The sequence below is a fragment of the Cynocephalus volans genome, chromosome 9 (genome assembly GCF_027409185.1).
Source record: "Cynocephalus volans isolate mCynVol1 chromosome 9, mCynVol1.pri, whole genome shotgun sequence".
Classification (NCBI taxonomy): domain Eukaryota; kingdom Metazoa; phylum Chordata; class Mammalia; order Dermoptera; family Cynocephalidae; genus Cynocephalus; species Cynocephalus volans.
Window position 1 is genome coordinate 39,639,183 of NC_084468.1, and position 12,855 is coordinate 39,652,037.

The following is a 12,855-nucleotide window of genomic DNA, read 5'->3' on the forward strand; positions in this document are numbered from 1 at the left end:
AGGATAGGAAAATATAGTCTTAACTTTAAATGCTTATTTTTTCACATATATTTTTAGATTTCTGCTAAACTTGGAACAAATGTTGAAAGTGTTCTTCAGGCAGTTATTGAAAGAATACCACCGTAAGTATTTTGTTATTTTTATACTATTCACTTATATTTAATAGTTGAAAGACCATTAATTTATTCTGTTATTTTAGCTTAGTGGATATGGCAAATATTCCATAGTCAGTGAGAATAAATTTTTTATTTGCTTTTAGTAATATATAGAAGGCAAATACAGTCCAGTAAAATAATAAAAAAAAAAAAAAAAGGCAAGGATGATGGGGATCTCTTCTTGACAATCATTATAATAAAGACACTTAAGTATATTGGCAATTATTATTATTTTTTGCTTTATACTGAACAATTATATTCATAAGTTTTAAAAATGGTAATTCATTTAAAACTGGAGGTTGAATTAAGTCTAATATATTGTATTTTATAAAAAGATCCTTTTATTTTGGCTGTCAGTTATTGACCTTTCTCAAGAACTAGAATAAATTAAACATAATGTCTAAGTTGAAAGCAGCCATTTCCTTAAGATTTTAATTTAGTATGTATGTATTTTTTTTTTTTTTTGCCTTATATTTAATAGTCCTAAAGTGCATCGCAAAAATCCCCTGAGAGCTTTGGTATTTGACTCCATCTTTGACCAATATAGAGGTGTGATAGCCAATGTAGCATTATTTGATGGGGTGGTTTCCAAAGGAGATAAAATTATATCTGCATATACTCAAAAGACATATGAAGTTAATGAAGTAGGAATTTTGAATCCTAATGAGCACTCAACTCATAAATTGTAAGTAATCTGCCTTTGTAATTAATATACATTTCTATGTGTTTCTGTTTCTGCCTCTTTCTCAACTTGCTGTATTTACAATGACCTCAATTTGGAAACTTAAAAAAAAAACATTATTTAATGCAACTATATGGCAAATTCTCTGTCAAAAGGAATCTGTGTGTGTGAAGGATGATAGAAACTTCTATGGATATAAAATAAAATCGATATCTTTTTATTCTTCATGACTAGTCATAACTAATTTTATGACCCAAGGTTAATTGGGTCCTATATTGATATTTTTGATGGGGCAGTGACAGAATTAGTTCCCTCCACCCATATCCATATCAGGTATCATTTTTCAATATTTATTAAATTTCTTTATGACTAGATTTTCCAACCTAAGATAGTATGGAAACTTTAATAATTCTTTAGTGTCGAATTCATAGGAAAACCATGATTAAACTTCATGAGGAGTGGGATTAGCAAGATAGTATGCTTTAGAAAAATAGATCTGAGTTCACTTATGAAGCATCTATTGAATACCTACTCCATGTTAGGTATTGATGAGACATGACCTTGGGCACATAGTTTGAGCTAAGTAAGGTTCTTTTGCCTCATATGTAAAAGTTAAGGTATTACATTTTTTCTTTGAGGGTTCTATCTAAAATAGCATTATGTTGCTCATTACATTTTTTGAGTCAGAACATCTATTTTAACTTTACTGAAATATTTCCAAAGTCTTTATATTTTGTGATTATATATTGAATATTATCACATCTTCATTTAAGGTTCTTATGCTTCATCCTAAATGTAAATTAGTTTGTTACTCTGTAGGGAATGTTTTTTGGTAAACTAAGGTAAAACTCTGAAATCTCGGAATTTGCTTTTTTCCTACAAGAGGAACATCAAATAGATGTCAGGTTTATTGAGAGTTCATGTTTTTTTGCTTGGTTACAAATTTACCCTTTTTTCTTTGTTAAAAGAACATTTGTAATACAACTGATTATTAAAATAGGCATTACAAGTAGTGTACTGTGCTTCTGTACTTACAGTTTCACTGTGTTTATATTACATTTTAGAAGGTTTAATTTTAATTTGCAAAGATGGGCAGAGTCATGAAGTAGGTCTTAGGCTTATGGTGCAGAGGTCCTTGGGAAATGAATTGCAAGACATCATGTGTTCTTTTCCTGGTAGGCCTTAGAGTTTGAGAATTGATATGTGGCACTTAACTTTAGTTTGATGAGGTTTTGTTTGGCAAGTGTGTGATAGTTTCCTGAGAAGGTAGAACTAATTGTGAGCATGCACTTGAAACATTAAAGCAGTAAATATTTGCATATAATAATTTTATTTAGATATGCAGGACAGGTGGGCTATCTGATTGCTGGAATGAAAGATGTCACTGAAGCTCAAATAGGAGATACATTATATTTACATAAACAACCAGTGGAGCCCTTGCCTGGGTTTAAATCAGCGAAACCAATGGTATTTGCAGGTGAGGAGCTCACAAATTCAAAGGTTGAGGGCCAGAATATATAAACTAAAAGTCTCTTGGATGAAAGAAAAATTACTAAAAGATAAATATCGTCTGGTTATTTTAAGTAACTGCTAATGGCAGGATACATTGCATTTGTTTGTGTGCTGTTTATATATCAGTTTATAGTTTCATATGTATGATAAAATTTTACATGGGAGATCGTTTAGAACTCCTTAAGGACTAAGTTCTTAAGAAACAAACTCTGACAGAGCATGGTAATATGAATTTCTTTCTTGTGTCTCTAGGGAGTAAGTCCTTTATTATATTTGAAATATTTTCCTAATTAGATGTTTTTATTACTAATTATCAGTAGATATTTACTGAGTGCTCTCCTCTTAGCTGGCCATTAGTGTCATAATGTACTCATATAGACATGACAGAATAGTGTCACCTAAAGTATGCATAACTTCAGAACCTTTTACTACTGTGTGTTCTTAAATACATTTGAAAAAGGAAGACCTGGTGGAAGGTCATCAGGTTACTCTGGGCTGGGTATCTAGCCCTCCGTTTTCTCACTCATTAGGAATTATGAACTTTTTTTGTCCCCACATTTAGATGAAGTTAGTCATTTGGATTTGGAGGACTTGAGAGGTGTGAACTTCAGAGGTGTCAGAGAAAAGAGAATCTGATGAATCAGTAGTAACTCCCATAGTTTTTGTCAGTGAATTACAAAAAGTAAAATTTATCTTTGGTATTAATAGCTGCCCTAAAGAATTAGGAGTTCAGTGTAGTTTTCATTTCTACTAATGTTTTTAATCTACTGATAGAGTTTCGTTTGTGGTTGCAGAATGTCTTGCACATTTGTTTTTTGAAATAAACACTATGTTTTCCTAATAGGGCTAATTCCCATGGTTCTTGTTTTTCCTGTCCTTATATTTTTGCAAAAACATAAAAACATTATTTGGAGTGTGAAACCAGTTGCATATTCATTAAGGCTAATGACTTACAAGATACTCTGAAGCCAATTTAATCTAATATTCATAGATTTTTAGCACACCAATATTTTGGTCAGTAAAATATTGGAAAGTAACTTAAAAGCACTACATATACATATTAAGTTTGGTCTGTAGGCAGCATATCACATGGGATAATTAGAAATCATTATGTCCCTAGGAATGTACCCCGTAGACCAGTCTGAATATAATAACTTGAAGAGTGCTATAGAAAAATTGACTTTAAATGACTCCAGTGTGACAGTTCATCGGGATAGTTGCCTTGCCCTCGGTGCTGGCTGGAGGTAAGATTCATTCACGTTGTAGAGTCGCATTTTTATAGGAAAGTAAAGTTTAAATGGTGCATTGCTCTTCAACATTTTTGGAGTTAAGTTCATATCAGTGTAAAGTGAATTAAAAGTTTATATCTGCCTATTTTCACTGTGGATTCACGTTTTATGTGTAAATTTTATATGGATTTAGAAAAGATCACCAATCGAAAATTTTAATCTTAATTAAATTATGCTAGCATATAATCATGATGTGAACTGCTTGAATGAGTCTTCATTTTACCCCCTCCCCTACAAAGTAATAGTATGCTTATCAAAGAAAATAGAGCCTGTGGGACATAAACATTTTGGAGTTTGGCTTTTTCCTCTCCCAGGTTGGGATTTCTTGGACTACTGCATATGGAAGTTTTCAACCAGCGACTAGAGCAAGAATATAATGCTTCTGTTATTTTGACAACTCCTACAGTTCCATATAAAGCTGTTCTTTCATCAGCAAAATTGATAAAGGTACTATAGTATTTAATACTGTTTTGTACCACCATAAAAGGGAAAACTAAACAAATAAGTGTGTATGCAGAATGCAAGAGAAACTAGTATACCAGTAGCTGACTACTGATTAAAACTAATTAAATATTTATTGATTCATTAGTAGTAATAAAAATTGGATTATTTATAGCTAGTTATGGAGGACCTTTTTGAAAACTAAATTATACAATGTTATCCTTAACCTGATACAATCACCACATTATCAGAAATAACCTATTATTGATAGTAAGAAATAGAATTAGTAATAAAAGTACTGTCCTAAATCTAGCATACAGATGAAAAATATAATTTTGGTTATAATTTATCTTATAAAAAGTGAAGTATGCATTCTTGTGGCTGTGGGAAATTTTAGATTTCCCATTAATGATAGAGACAATATTGTATTCCATCTATGTGAAAGTCTGTTCATTTTAAACAAATACTAACTTTGACATCTGTAAATATTTTCCAACAAAATTAACTTAGTAAAGTTGTTATAGTGGCTTGTAAGAGTCAGATTAAAATGTATTATGTCATACTTTTTCTAAATGGACCATGAAATGTGTTTAGTAAACATCAATAACCAGAATATATTATTTATTAATAATTGTTATTAATATTAAATGACTAAAATTGGAGGTTTTTTCCCCCAAAAATAAGCATGCTAAGATAATATTCTGACCTTTAGGAATTCTCTTATGTTTTTATGAATTTCAACAAATTCAATAACAAAATAAATTGTATAATGTAAGGTAGATGCATATTTTTAAGAAACAGTGATTATTATATTAAGATTTCTTTTGATTTTTCTAATTTTAGGAATACGGAGATAAAGAAATTACAATCATCAATCCTGCACAATTCCCTGATAAATCAAAAGTATCAGAATATTTGGAGCCAGTTGTTTTGGGCACTATTATCACACCAGATGAATTCACTGGAAAAATAATGATGCTTTGTCAGGTATAAATGTAATACAATTTAATACAAAAGTAGGTTTTAGTCTTCGTAAACAGGTTCCTAGCTCCGGTTTTGAAACATTTCTCTCTGCTGAGCACACTGAATTTAATTTTAGCCTTTTTGAGCATGTGAAATTGAATACAGTTTGAAAGAAAATTATACTTCAGGGACCTTAAATTGGAAAGTATTCCCCATTTTGCATTAGTTCTTGCCACATTGTAATAAATGAAGTAATCCACAAAGAGTATAGAATCATATTCCTCAAAAAATACCTATTTGAAATATGCGTATTCTGACTCATTGGAAAGTGTGTCAAGTGGTGACTTGAGTTTTAATTCTGTTGTCACAGAGTAGATTGTAATTTTGATCAGTCACTTAATTTCTCTGGACCTACTTTCTTTATTTGTAAAACAAGAAATTAGTACTTTTGACTTTATCTGTAGTTATATTTATTGCTAAATGAAATACTGTGTAATTAAAAAAGTTAAATTGGCTCAAGAAAAATTTGTTGGCTAAGGACACAGGAGTAAAAGCTTTGGTAGCAAGCATAATGTAGTTGAAATAGAAAGTAGTTCTCCCTATATTATAAATATTGCTCACACGTTTTTACTAGACCCATTTAAAAAAATTTCATTTTGCCTACTCTTTATTATTAGGATTGTAACTTGGTAATTGATATTTGTCTTTATTAGTTTAAATCAGTATTTGAGTAGGTTATCATTAAACATTTTCTTCTTTCCTTTTTAGGCTCGAAGAGCAATTCAGAAGAATATGATATTTATTGATCAAAATAGAGTTATGCTTAAATATCTCTTCCCTTTGAATGAAATTGTGGTAGATTTTTATGACTCTCTGAAATCCCTGTCTTCTGGATATGCTAGGTAAAAAATTAATGGGACCCTCAGATGCCTTGACAACATTTTTGAAATATTGACAGGAAGATTTATTCAGGAATCTCAGCTCTCTTGAAGATAGATGAGAATCATACTCTAAGGTTAGGAAAGCTTGGAACAGCCTTATTGGTGTTACAGAGTACTTATAATTTGCTTTTGTGAGAAAAAAGTTCCCTTGATTCATCATCAAACTATTACTCCTTTTTTAATGAAAAAATTTTAGTGCCCTCTGCATGAAGAATTGTATTGCTTTTGTCTGTTGACTAAGAATTATACATAATTTCAAAAAGCTACTGTAACCTCAGTGGTACTTTTATAATGTATGTTACGTGATCCCAGAAGCATCTGTTTGCACTGAAAAATAGAAGTGCATGTTCAGTCTATAAAAGATGCTACGTGTGCCCCTGAATTTGATAACTTGATAACTTGGTCTTCCCAGGAATAAGTGGTCCATGTCACGAAAACCATTGTGTATCTCAGAGGAGTACATGGAGAATAGACAGATAAAAGTGAAAGGAGTGAATATTAAATACCAAATAAGGAACTCTGTTGCACAACATTCTGGGAGTCTTTTTTGTTGGGGCAAATAACTAAATGCCCTCAGTATCCTAAAATCTTATATTATAGGATAGTATATATACTAAGTATAAAGGAAATATGAAACATACTAGGGATGTAGAGGAAAAAAAATGAACATTCATATTTGTAAAGCCCCCAAATATAAATGTGCACATGTAAAAATTAACATTAAAAGAAAAATTCCAGTGTTTAAATAACATGCTACAGTGACCTGGAAGTTTAAGTTAATGGATGAGCTTTTCAGTGAGGAAAGTCAGCATATACAGTAACTCTACACCAAGGGATCATCTTTATGTTCATTCGCATTGAAAATTTATTTTTTCTATTTTGTCACCCAATTTTTTTTTTCTTCTATCACTTCTTTCAGACAAGACTTTGAGCAAATAAGTGGCAATGAAATTTGAAATGAATTAACATTTCAAATGGTGTTAAACATTTACTGTAGTTAATAGGATGATTACTAGGCTTAGTATTTATAAACATTTTTAACAAAAGTCTGTCAATTGTAGTTTACATTTGGGTTCTGCTTTCTTAGATAAATGTTCTTTAAAAATCTCTTAACTCGGAAACTTAAATACATTTTAAATTGAGAGAGAACATGTTTTATTTTGAATTATGTAAAAATAAAATATTCTAGCTTCTAAAATTAAGGTACTTCTTATGTTCACGATGGGTGTTTTTCATATGAAGGGAACACTAGAAGACCTGTGTTTTGAATAGAGATTAGGTTTCCATTAGGCTGGCTTGGAAACCAAGACACCAATTGTTTAACGGTTTCTTTTGAAAAAAATGAGTTAAGAAATTCTCAGATTTGGAGCACAGAACATAATATCATTTGGAGCTGTAAACAACTGGTATGTCTGTGTCTTATTATCTCTGTCTGTATTCTGCATAGTACTTAATTAACATGGTGTCTTTCATATGGTAAGTATTTAAAGAAAGGATGTTAGCAACACTTTAGGCAATAATCTGGTATTAGAGTATATTATCGTTTCCTTCTTACTTTCCTACTAAAAAACTTTACAAACCAAACATACTTCCAGTTCCAGGCAACAGTTATTTTAAAGTTGACAGTAGGAGTACCTATGTTCGTATCGATGATGGGGAAGACTTCTCAGTATAATTAGAATTTTCTTTCTCGCTGGACTTCAGTTTTATAAGTTAAACATTTAAACATGTCTGTTTTGATTAGCATTGTAAACTCTGATCATAATGTTGATACTATTAGATGAAATTAAGTGCTTATATGTGCTAGGCTAGGCTCTGTTCGAAACACTTGTGTACTAGTTATTGCTCTGAGTGCTTTACATGTATTAACTCATTTAATCCTCACAAAAGCCCTATAAAGGTTCAAACTGAAGAGCCATATAGAAAGTCCAAGTCTCACTTATTAATGGCTATTTATCAATGCTGTAGCATTTATTTAAATATAGGGTTGTCATTGGTAATAAAAAACTAAACAGAAACCCAACTCATAAATCCAAGAGTGACCCATTAATACTTGTATATAGTGTTGTCTGAAGCTCACCAGCTGTTGGGAACCCTGGGAAGAAGGTGACATTTGTCTTCAATTATTCATTTTCCTAGTCTGGTTTACCAATGTCTTTTTCTTTGCCCTTAGACATACTCCTCTTGCTTTTGCCCCTCATTTCATAAATGTAAAAAAGGTGAAGTCTGTTTCTTGCTGTGGACATTTACATCCATTCACATGAAAGTATACATGTAATATTTTGATAGATCTTTCTTGGAGGAGTACTGGAGGAGGTAGAAAAAAGATATTTTGTAAAGAGAGTAAAATGTAATCTGGGAAGTATAATGATTATCACTTGGACTTTTTTCTTTGTTAGTTTTGATTACGAAGATGCAGGCTATCAGACTGCAGAACTTGTAAAAATGGATATTCTACTGAATGGAAATATTGTTGAGGAGCTAGTAACTATTGTACACAAGTAAGTTGAATAGAAACTAATCATGGAATGTGAAAATAATCACTTGATATTTTTAGTTATTGGTTGCTAGTTTTTATTTCAATAGCCAGATTTTAAAAATATTCAAAAGTGATTAATACAGATTTCATTCTACTAGTTTTTCCTTCTGTTCTTTTTCCACATCTTTTTCTAGACTGTTAAGAATATGAGTATAGAATTATAGCTGCAGAGAGAAATATCATACACAGAAATATATACCTTAACATGTAAAACAAGGTAAATGTTTTTTAAGCTTTATTATGATTTAGGATTGAGAACAAAATGTTTTTCATATTCATAAAAAATTATAATAATGAAAAATGAAGTAGCCTAATATATTCAAGAAATGGTAGGTTGGCTAAAATAAATTATGGAGCACCCATACAGTTATTAGTTTTTAAGCATTAAAACTATATTGTGGAGTAATATTTAATAACAGAAAAACATCTATTAAATAAGAAGGTAGAATATATCATATACATAATCATATAACTAAAAATTAAATATAAATATGTATGCAGAAAAATGATTAGAAGGATATACGAGTGTACTTCAAAAAAGTTCATGGAAAGATTCCTATTATATTTTAAATCAGCTTTTCCATGAACTTTTTAAAGTGCCCTCATATGTTTAAGATAAACATTCTAAAAGGTTAACAGTGATTTTCTGTGTGTGAGGGAAGGGCATCAAGAATGATTTTTATTCTCTAATGTGCATTTCCAAATTTTCTGCAATAGCTGATACGATTTTTTAAAAAAATCAAAAGTCATTCATGATTCAGAGAATAAGAGATGTTTATGATAAATAAGTTCCATTTGAACTTGAGAAATCACCTTTACATTGATTATGCATATGAACTAGAAAGATACTTTATTCTTATTTAGGATATGTAAAGAGTTGTATTTTTTCTTTCTCAGAGACAAAGCACACTTTGTTGGCAAAGCCATATGTGAACGTCTGAAGGATTCTCTTCCTAGACAACTGTTTGAGATAGCAATTCAAGCTGCTATTGGAAGCAAGATCATTGCAAGAGAAACGTGAGTTGAAATTCAGTTTTGTTCCTGGGCTGGTTTTAGAAATGATATACCTAGAAACAGAAGAATATTGAAACTTTTAACTTGCCATTAGCCTAGGCTTTATTCTTATAGAAATAGTATAATGGAGCTATCTGACTCTTAGTTCCACTGATTTAATTGATGACTGTTATTTTGAAACACTTATATAACACCATTGGTGATGTTTACAGTTAATATATTTTGGTTTGAAGAATTGCTTTTATTTCCACTCATTTTACTGAATTTCCTGTGTAAGGATTTTTAATTCCTTTCGGTGATACACTTATAGAAACTAAAACTACAAGGTTTTGTTTCCCAAAACACAAAATTTGATTTTTTACCTGAAACATTTAATATCATTTCCCCAGAGCTAGGGAGGTTGTTAAGTCAGAGAGGAATGCTAATATCATGTTAGGCTTTGCATTCTAGATTAGAGACCTCACATAGGTTACAGTAGACATGGAAGATATGCTAATTTGTTAGGAAACTACTGTTTTGTTTTGTTTTTTCCATGAAATGCAATGTATAAATCAGAACACTGAATAAGCTGCTCTACTCCTAACAAAAGCAGCAGGAAGTATCTTGCATCATTTCTCATTTCCTTTCCCTAATAATTCTAAGACATCTGGGAAATAAGAAATATCTCCTCAGTTATGAAAAGTTCGAAATTGTTATTAAATTCTAGCTTAACCCAAACCTAATTTATCAGTAGTGGTGAAATAAAACCATCATTTTTATATAGACTTGAGATATGTTTTATACTATTATTTGCAAAGAAATTGATTTACTAAAAGCATTTTACTTCAGTTAGTTATTTTGTGTTTCATGAATACCCAGAGATTAGGTAGAGTGGAGTCAATAAATAGGAAATATCTGGAAAGTGCAACTTAAAACACTTAGCAAATAATCATTTCAAGGTAAGTGTGTTGAGGTAGAGAATACCTTAAAGAAAATAATATCGATTTTTATGTATTAAGGATTACATAAAAATGCAGCTATTTTCAAAAATTAGAGTGATCTGGGAATTTCTCAGAAACATTAAAGAAATCTATTAGTTTATAATTACTTGAATGGATATATTAAGATTAGTTTACCTTGAGATTGATTTTTCTAGAAGCCTAATTCTAGTAATAAATTCTTTACCTTCCTAGCTGATCTTCCTAGCCACACCACCCACATTGGTGGAGTTAGTAATGAGATAACCATTTTTAATTTTTTTGTAGTAGTAGTGGTAGCAGTATTTTTAGGATGAACCAGAAATAACCTTATATAATTCTTGTACTTGAGGTCATATCATGCTCAAATTTGGCCTAATCAAACTGGACTGCCACAAGCCTTAACTTTTTCCTTAATAAAATATATGTTGATAGTCATGTTGTATTTGTTTGCTCTTTTATGCCAAGTATATGAAAATAAATACAAGAGCATTTATTTGAGCTATTTATTTGCTTATGGCAACTTTGCATAGATACAGACACTATCATTAAAATCCTTAGTAAAGGGGAGATTGTTTTTAGAAATAGTCTTTTTAAATATTATAATAAAATTATGTACTGAAACACCATTTCCTCTTTTACAGCGTGAAAGCCTATAGGAAAAATGTTTTGGCAAAATGTGTACGTATCTAGCTGTATTTATTCTACCTATATCTATTTTATGGTTTAAAATCAAAGGGGTTATAAATATATTGATTTCTATTGCTGGTTTACACCCTTTAATTTCATCCCCAAGTTTTCTTTCTAAATAGGTAAATTTCATCTTGACCATGATTACTTTATTTTGACCACCTTCTTATTTTTCATCTATAAATAAGATAAATAAAAATTTCTTCAAATGCAGTACTATCTAAGGAAGAATTTTTTAAGTTATTTCTATGATCTGGGTAACATGTTTTGTTAATCTAATATATCGTGAAAGATTTTGAAGACAATGGCATTGTCTGTCAGAGGGAAGCGTATGGGAATTGAAGTCTACCTCTCCTACATTGCTTTGCTAAAGTTTGCTGTCTTGAATACTAAAAAGTTTTTCTTAACTCATTTATTGTGAGAATTGAATGATCAATTCTTTTTCTAAATGTTTAGTATAGTTTCGGGTACATTTATGCATGTGATTAAGAGTGTCATATAGACTGTAGCTGTGTAATCGAAAATTCTAAGTCTCATTAGTAATGAGATTGATAATCCTTTACTATGCATATTGTAGTACTGGGTTTCCTTGGAAATCTTCATCTCCATCCCTTCCACCCCCTGCCCCCCCCCCAAAGCTTTTATTATTCTTTGAGAAACTAATAAAATAAGGATCTGCTAGGAAGGAGATTCAAGAGGTAACTTTACATATGTCTTCTTCATAGATAATTTGGTAAGGTGGTTATGATTGTATTGATGCCTCTAATTGTATGATTACTTTTCTTTGTTCAATTTTTAAAATATTTTTCAGTATGGCGGTGATATTACCCGAAAAATGAAACTTTTGAAGAGACAAGCAGAAGGAAAAAAAAAATTGAGAAAAATTGGCAATGTTGAAGTTCCAAAAGATGCTTTTATAAAAGTGCTGAAAACACAATCTGACAAATAATTGGTGGGAAAACAAAAATAATTTTCATAAATTAAAAACTGCATATATCTTTTTTTCATGTTGACAGCAGTGAAAAGTTACTTGTTACTTTCACGGTTTTCAGGTTTAAATAACCTACTGGCTTTCCTTTGAAAGGGAAAAGTGGGTAGATTAGAGCTTGGATTCTGAAGCCATATTGCCTAGTTCCAACCACTGAGCTACTCAGTAGTAAGGTGACCTTGGCCAAATTACTTCCCTTTGTCTCCTCTTTAGTAAAATTGGGATTATACTACTACTACTTCTATGGATTGTTGAGGTTAAATGAGATAATACATTAAAAATATTCAGAAGAATGCATGACACATAGTAAGCACTCTGTGAATTTTAACTTGTTTTCATGCATATTTTTTTCTTACACTAAAAGGCCCCATATTTAAGATTCTATGTAGTTTAAGTTAAAGGATTTTCCCAATCACCTAAATGTCAAACTTGTTAGCTGGATCAGTGTATCTGATATATCTTAATCAGCTTATATACCTTCCCTTTCTCTTCTTGCTCTTATAGAACACGGAAGAAATATGAAACTCCATGACAAGTAGTATTTTGAAAAGTGGCAGTATATTTGAAACTAGAAAAATAATTCATTATAATTTGTAAGACAAAATGTTCTATTCTACCATTATTGCCTAGGGAAATTTACAAGTTGGTACCTGGCACATAACTTGCACTGTGGCTACTGTTCAAT

General features: G+C 30.8%; 1 protein-coding gene across 5 annotated transcripts in view; it reads left to right on the forward strand.

Annotated features, from left to right (window-relative positions):
* The window catches only part of GUF1 (GTP binding elongation factor GUF1), a 35,744-nt gene that overhangs the window by 8,382 nt on the left and 14,507 nt on the right, over positions 1 to 12,855 (forward strand). For 2 of the 5 annotated variants that reach the window (XM_063107562.1, XM_063107564.1), the window contains 11 exons: positions 58 to 122; positions 637 to 840; positions 2,175 to 2,314; positions 3,470 to 3,593; positions 3,953 to 4,085; positions 4,923 to 5,066; positions 5,811 to 5,944; positions 8,383 to 8,484; positions 9,420 to 9,539; positions 11,137 to 11,173; positions 11,994 to 12,169. In XM_063107562.1, coding sequence (XP_062963632.1) covers positions 58 to 122; positions 637 to 840; positions 2,175 to 2,314; positions 3,470 to 3,593; positions 3,953 to 4,085; positions 4,923 to 5,066; positions 5,811 to 5,944; positions 8,383 to 8,484; positions 9,420 to 9,539; positions 11,137 to 11,173; positions 11,994 to 12,131 — 1,341 coding nt within the window. In that variant the 3' untranslated portion in view covers positions 12,132 to 12,169. Of the gene's footprint in view, positions 1 to 57; positions 123 to 636; positions 841 to 2,174; positions 2,315 to 3,469; positions 3,594 to 3,952; positions 4,086 to 4,922; positions 5,067 to 5,810; positions 5,945 to 8,382; positions 8,485 to 9,419; positions 9,540 to 11,136; positions 11,174 to 11,993; positions 12,170 to 12,855 lie in introns of those variants that run through there. The other 3 variants (XM_063107563.1, XM_063107565.1, XM_063107566.1) reach the window with 3 other exon arrangements.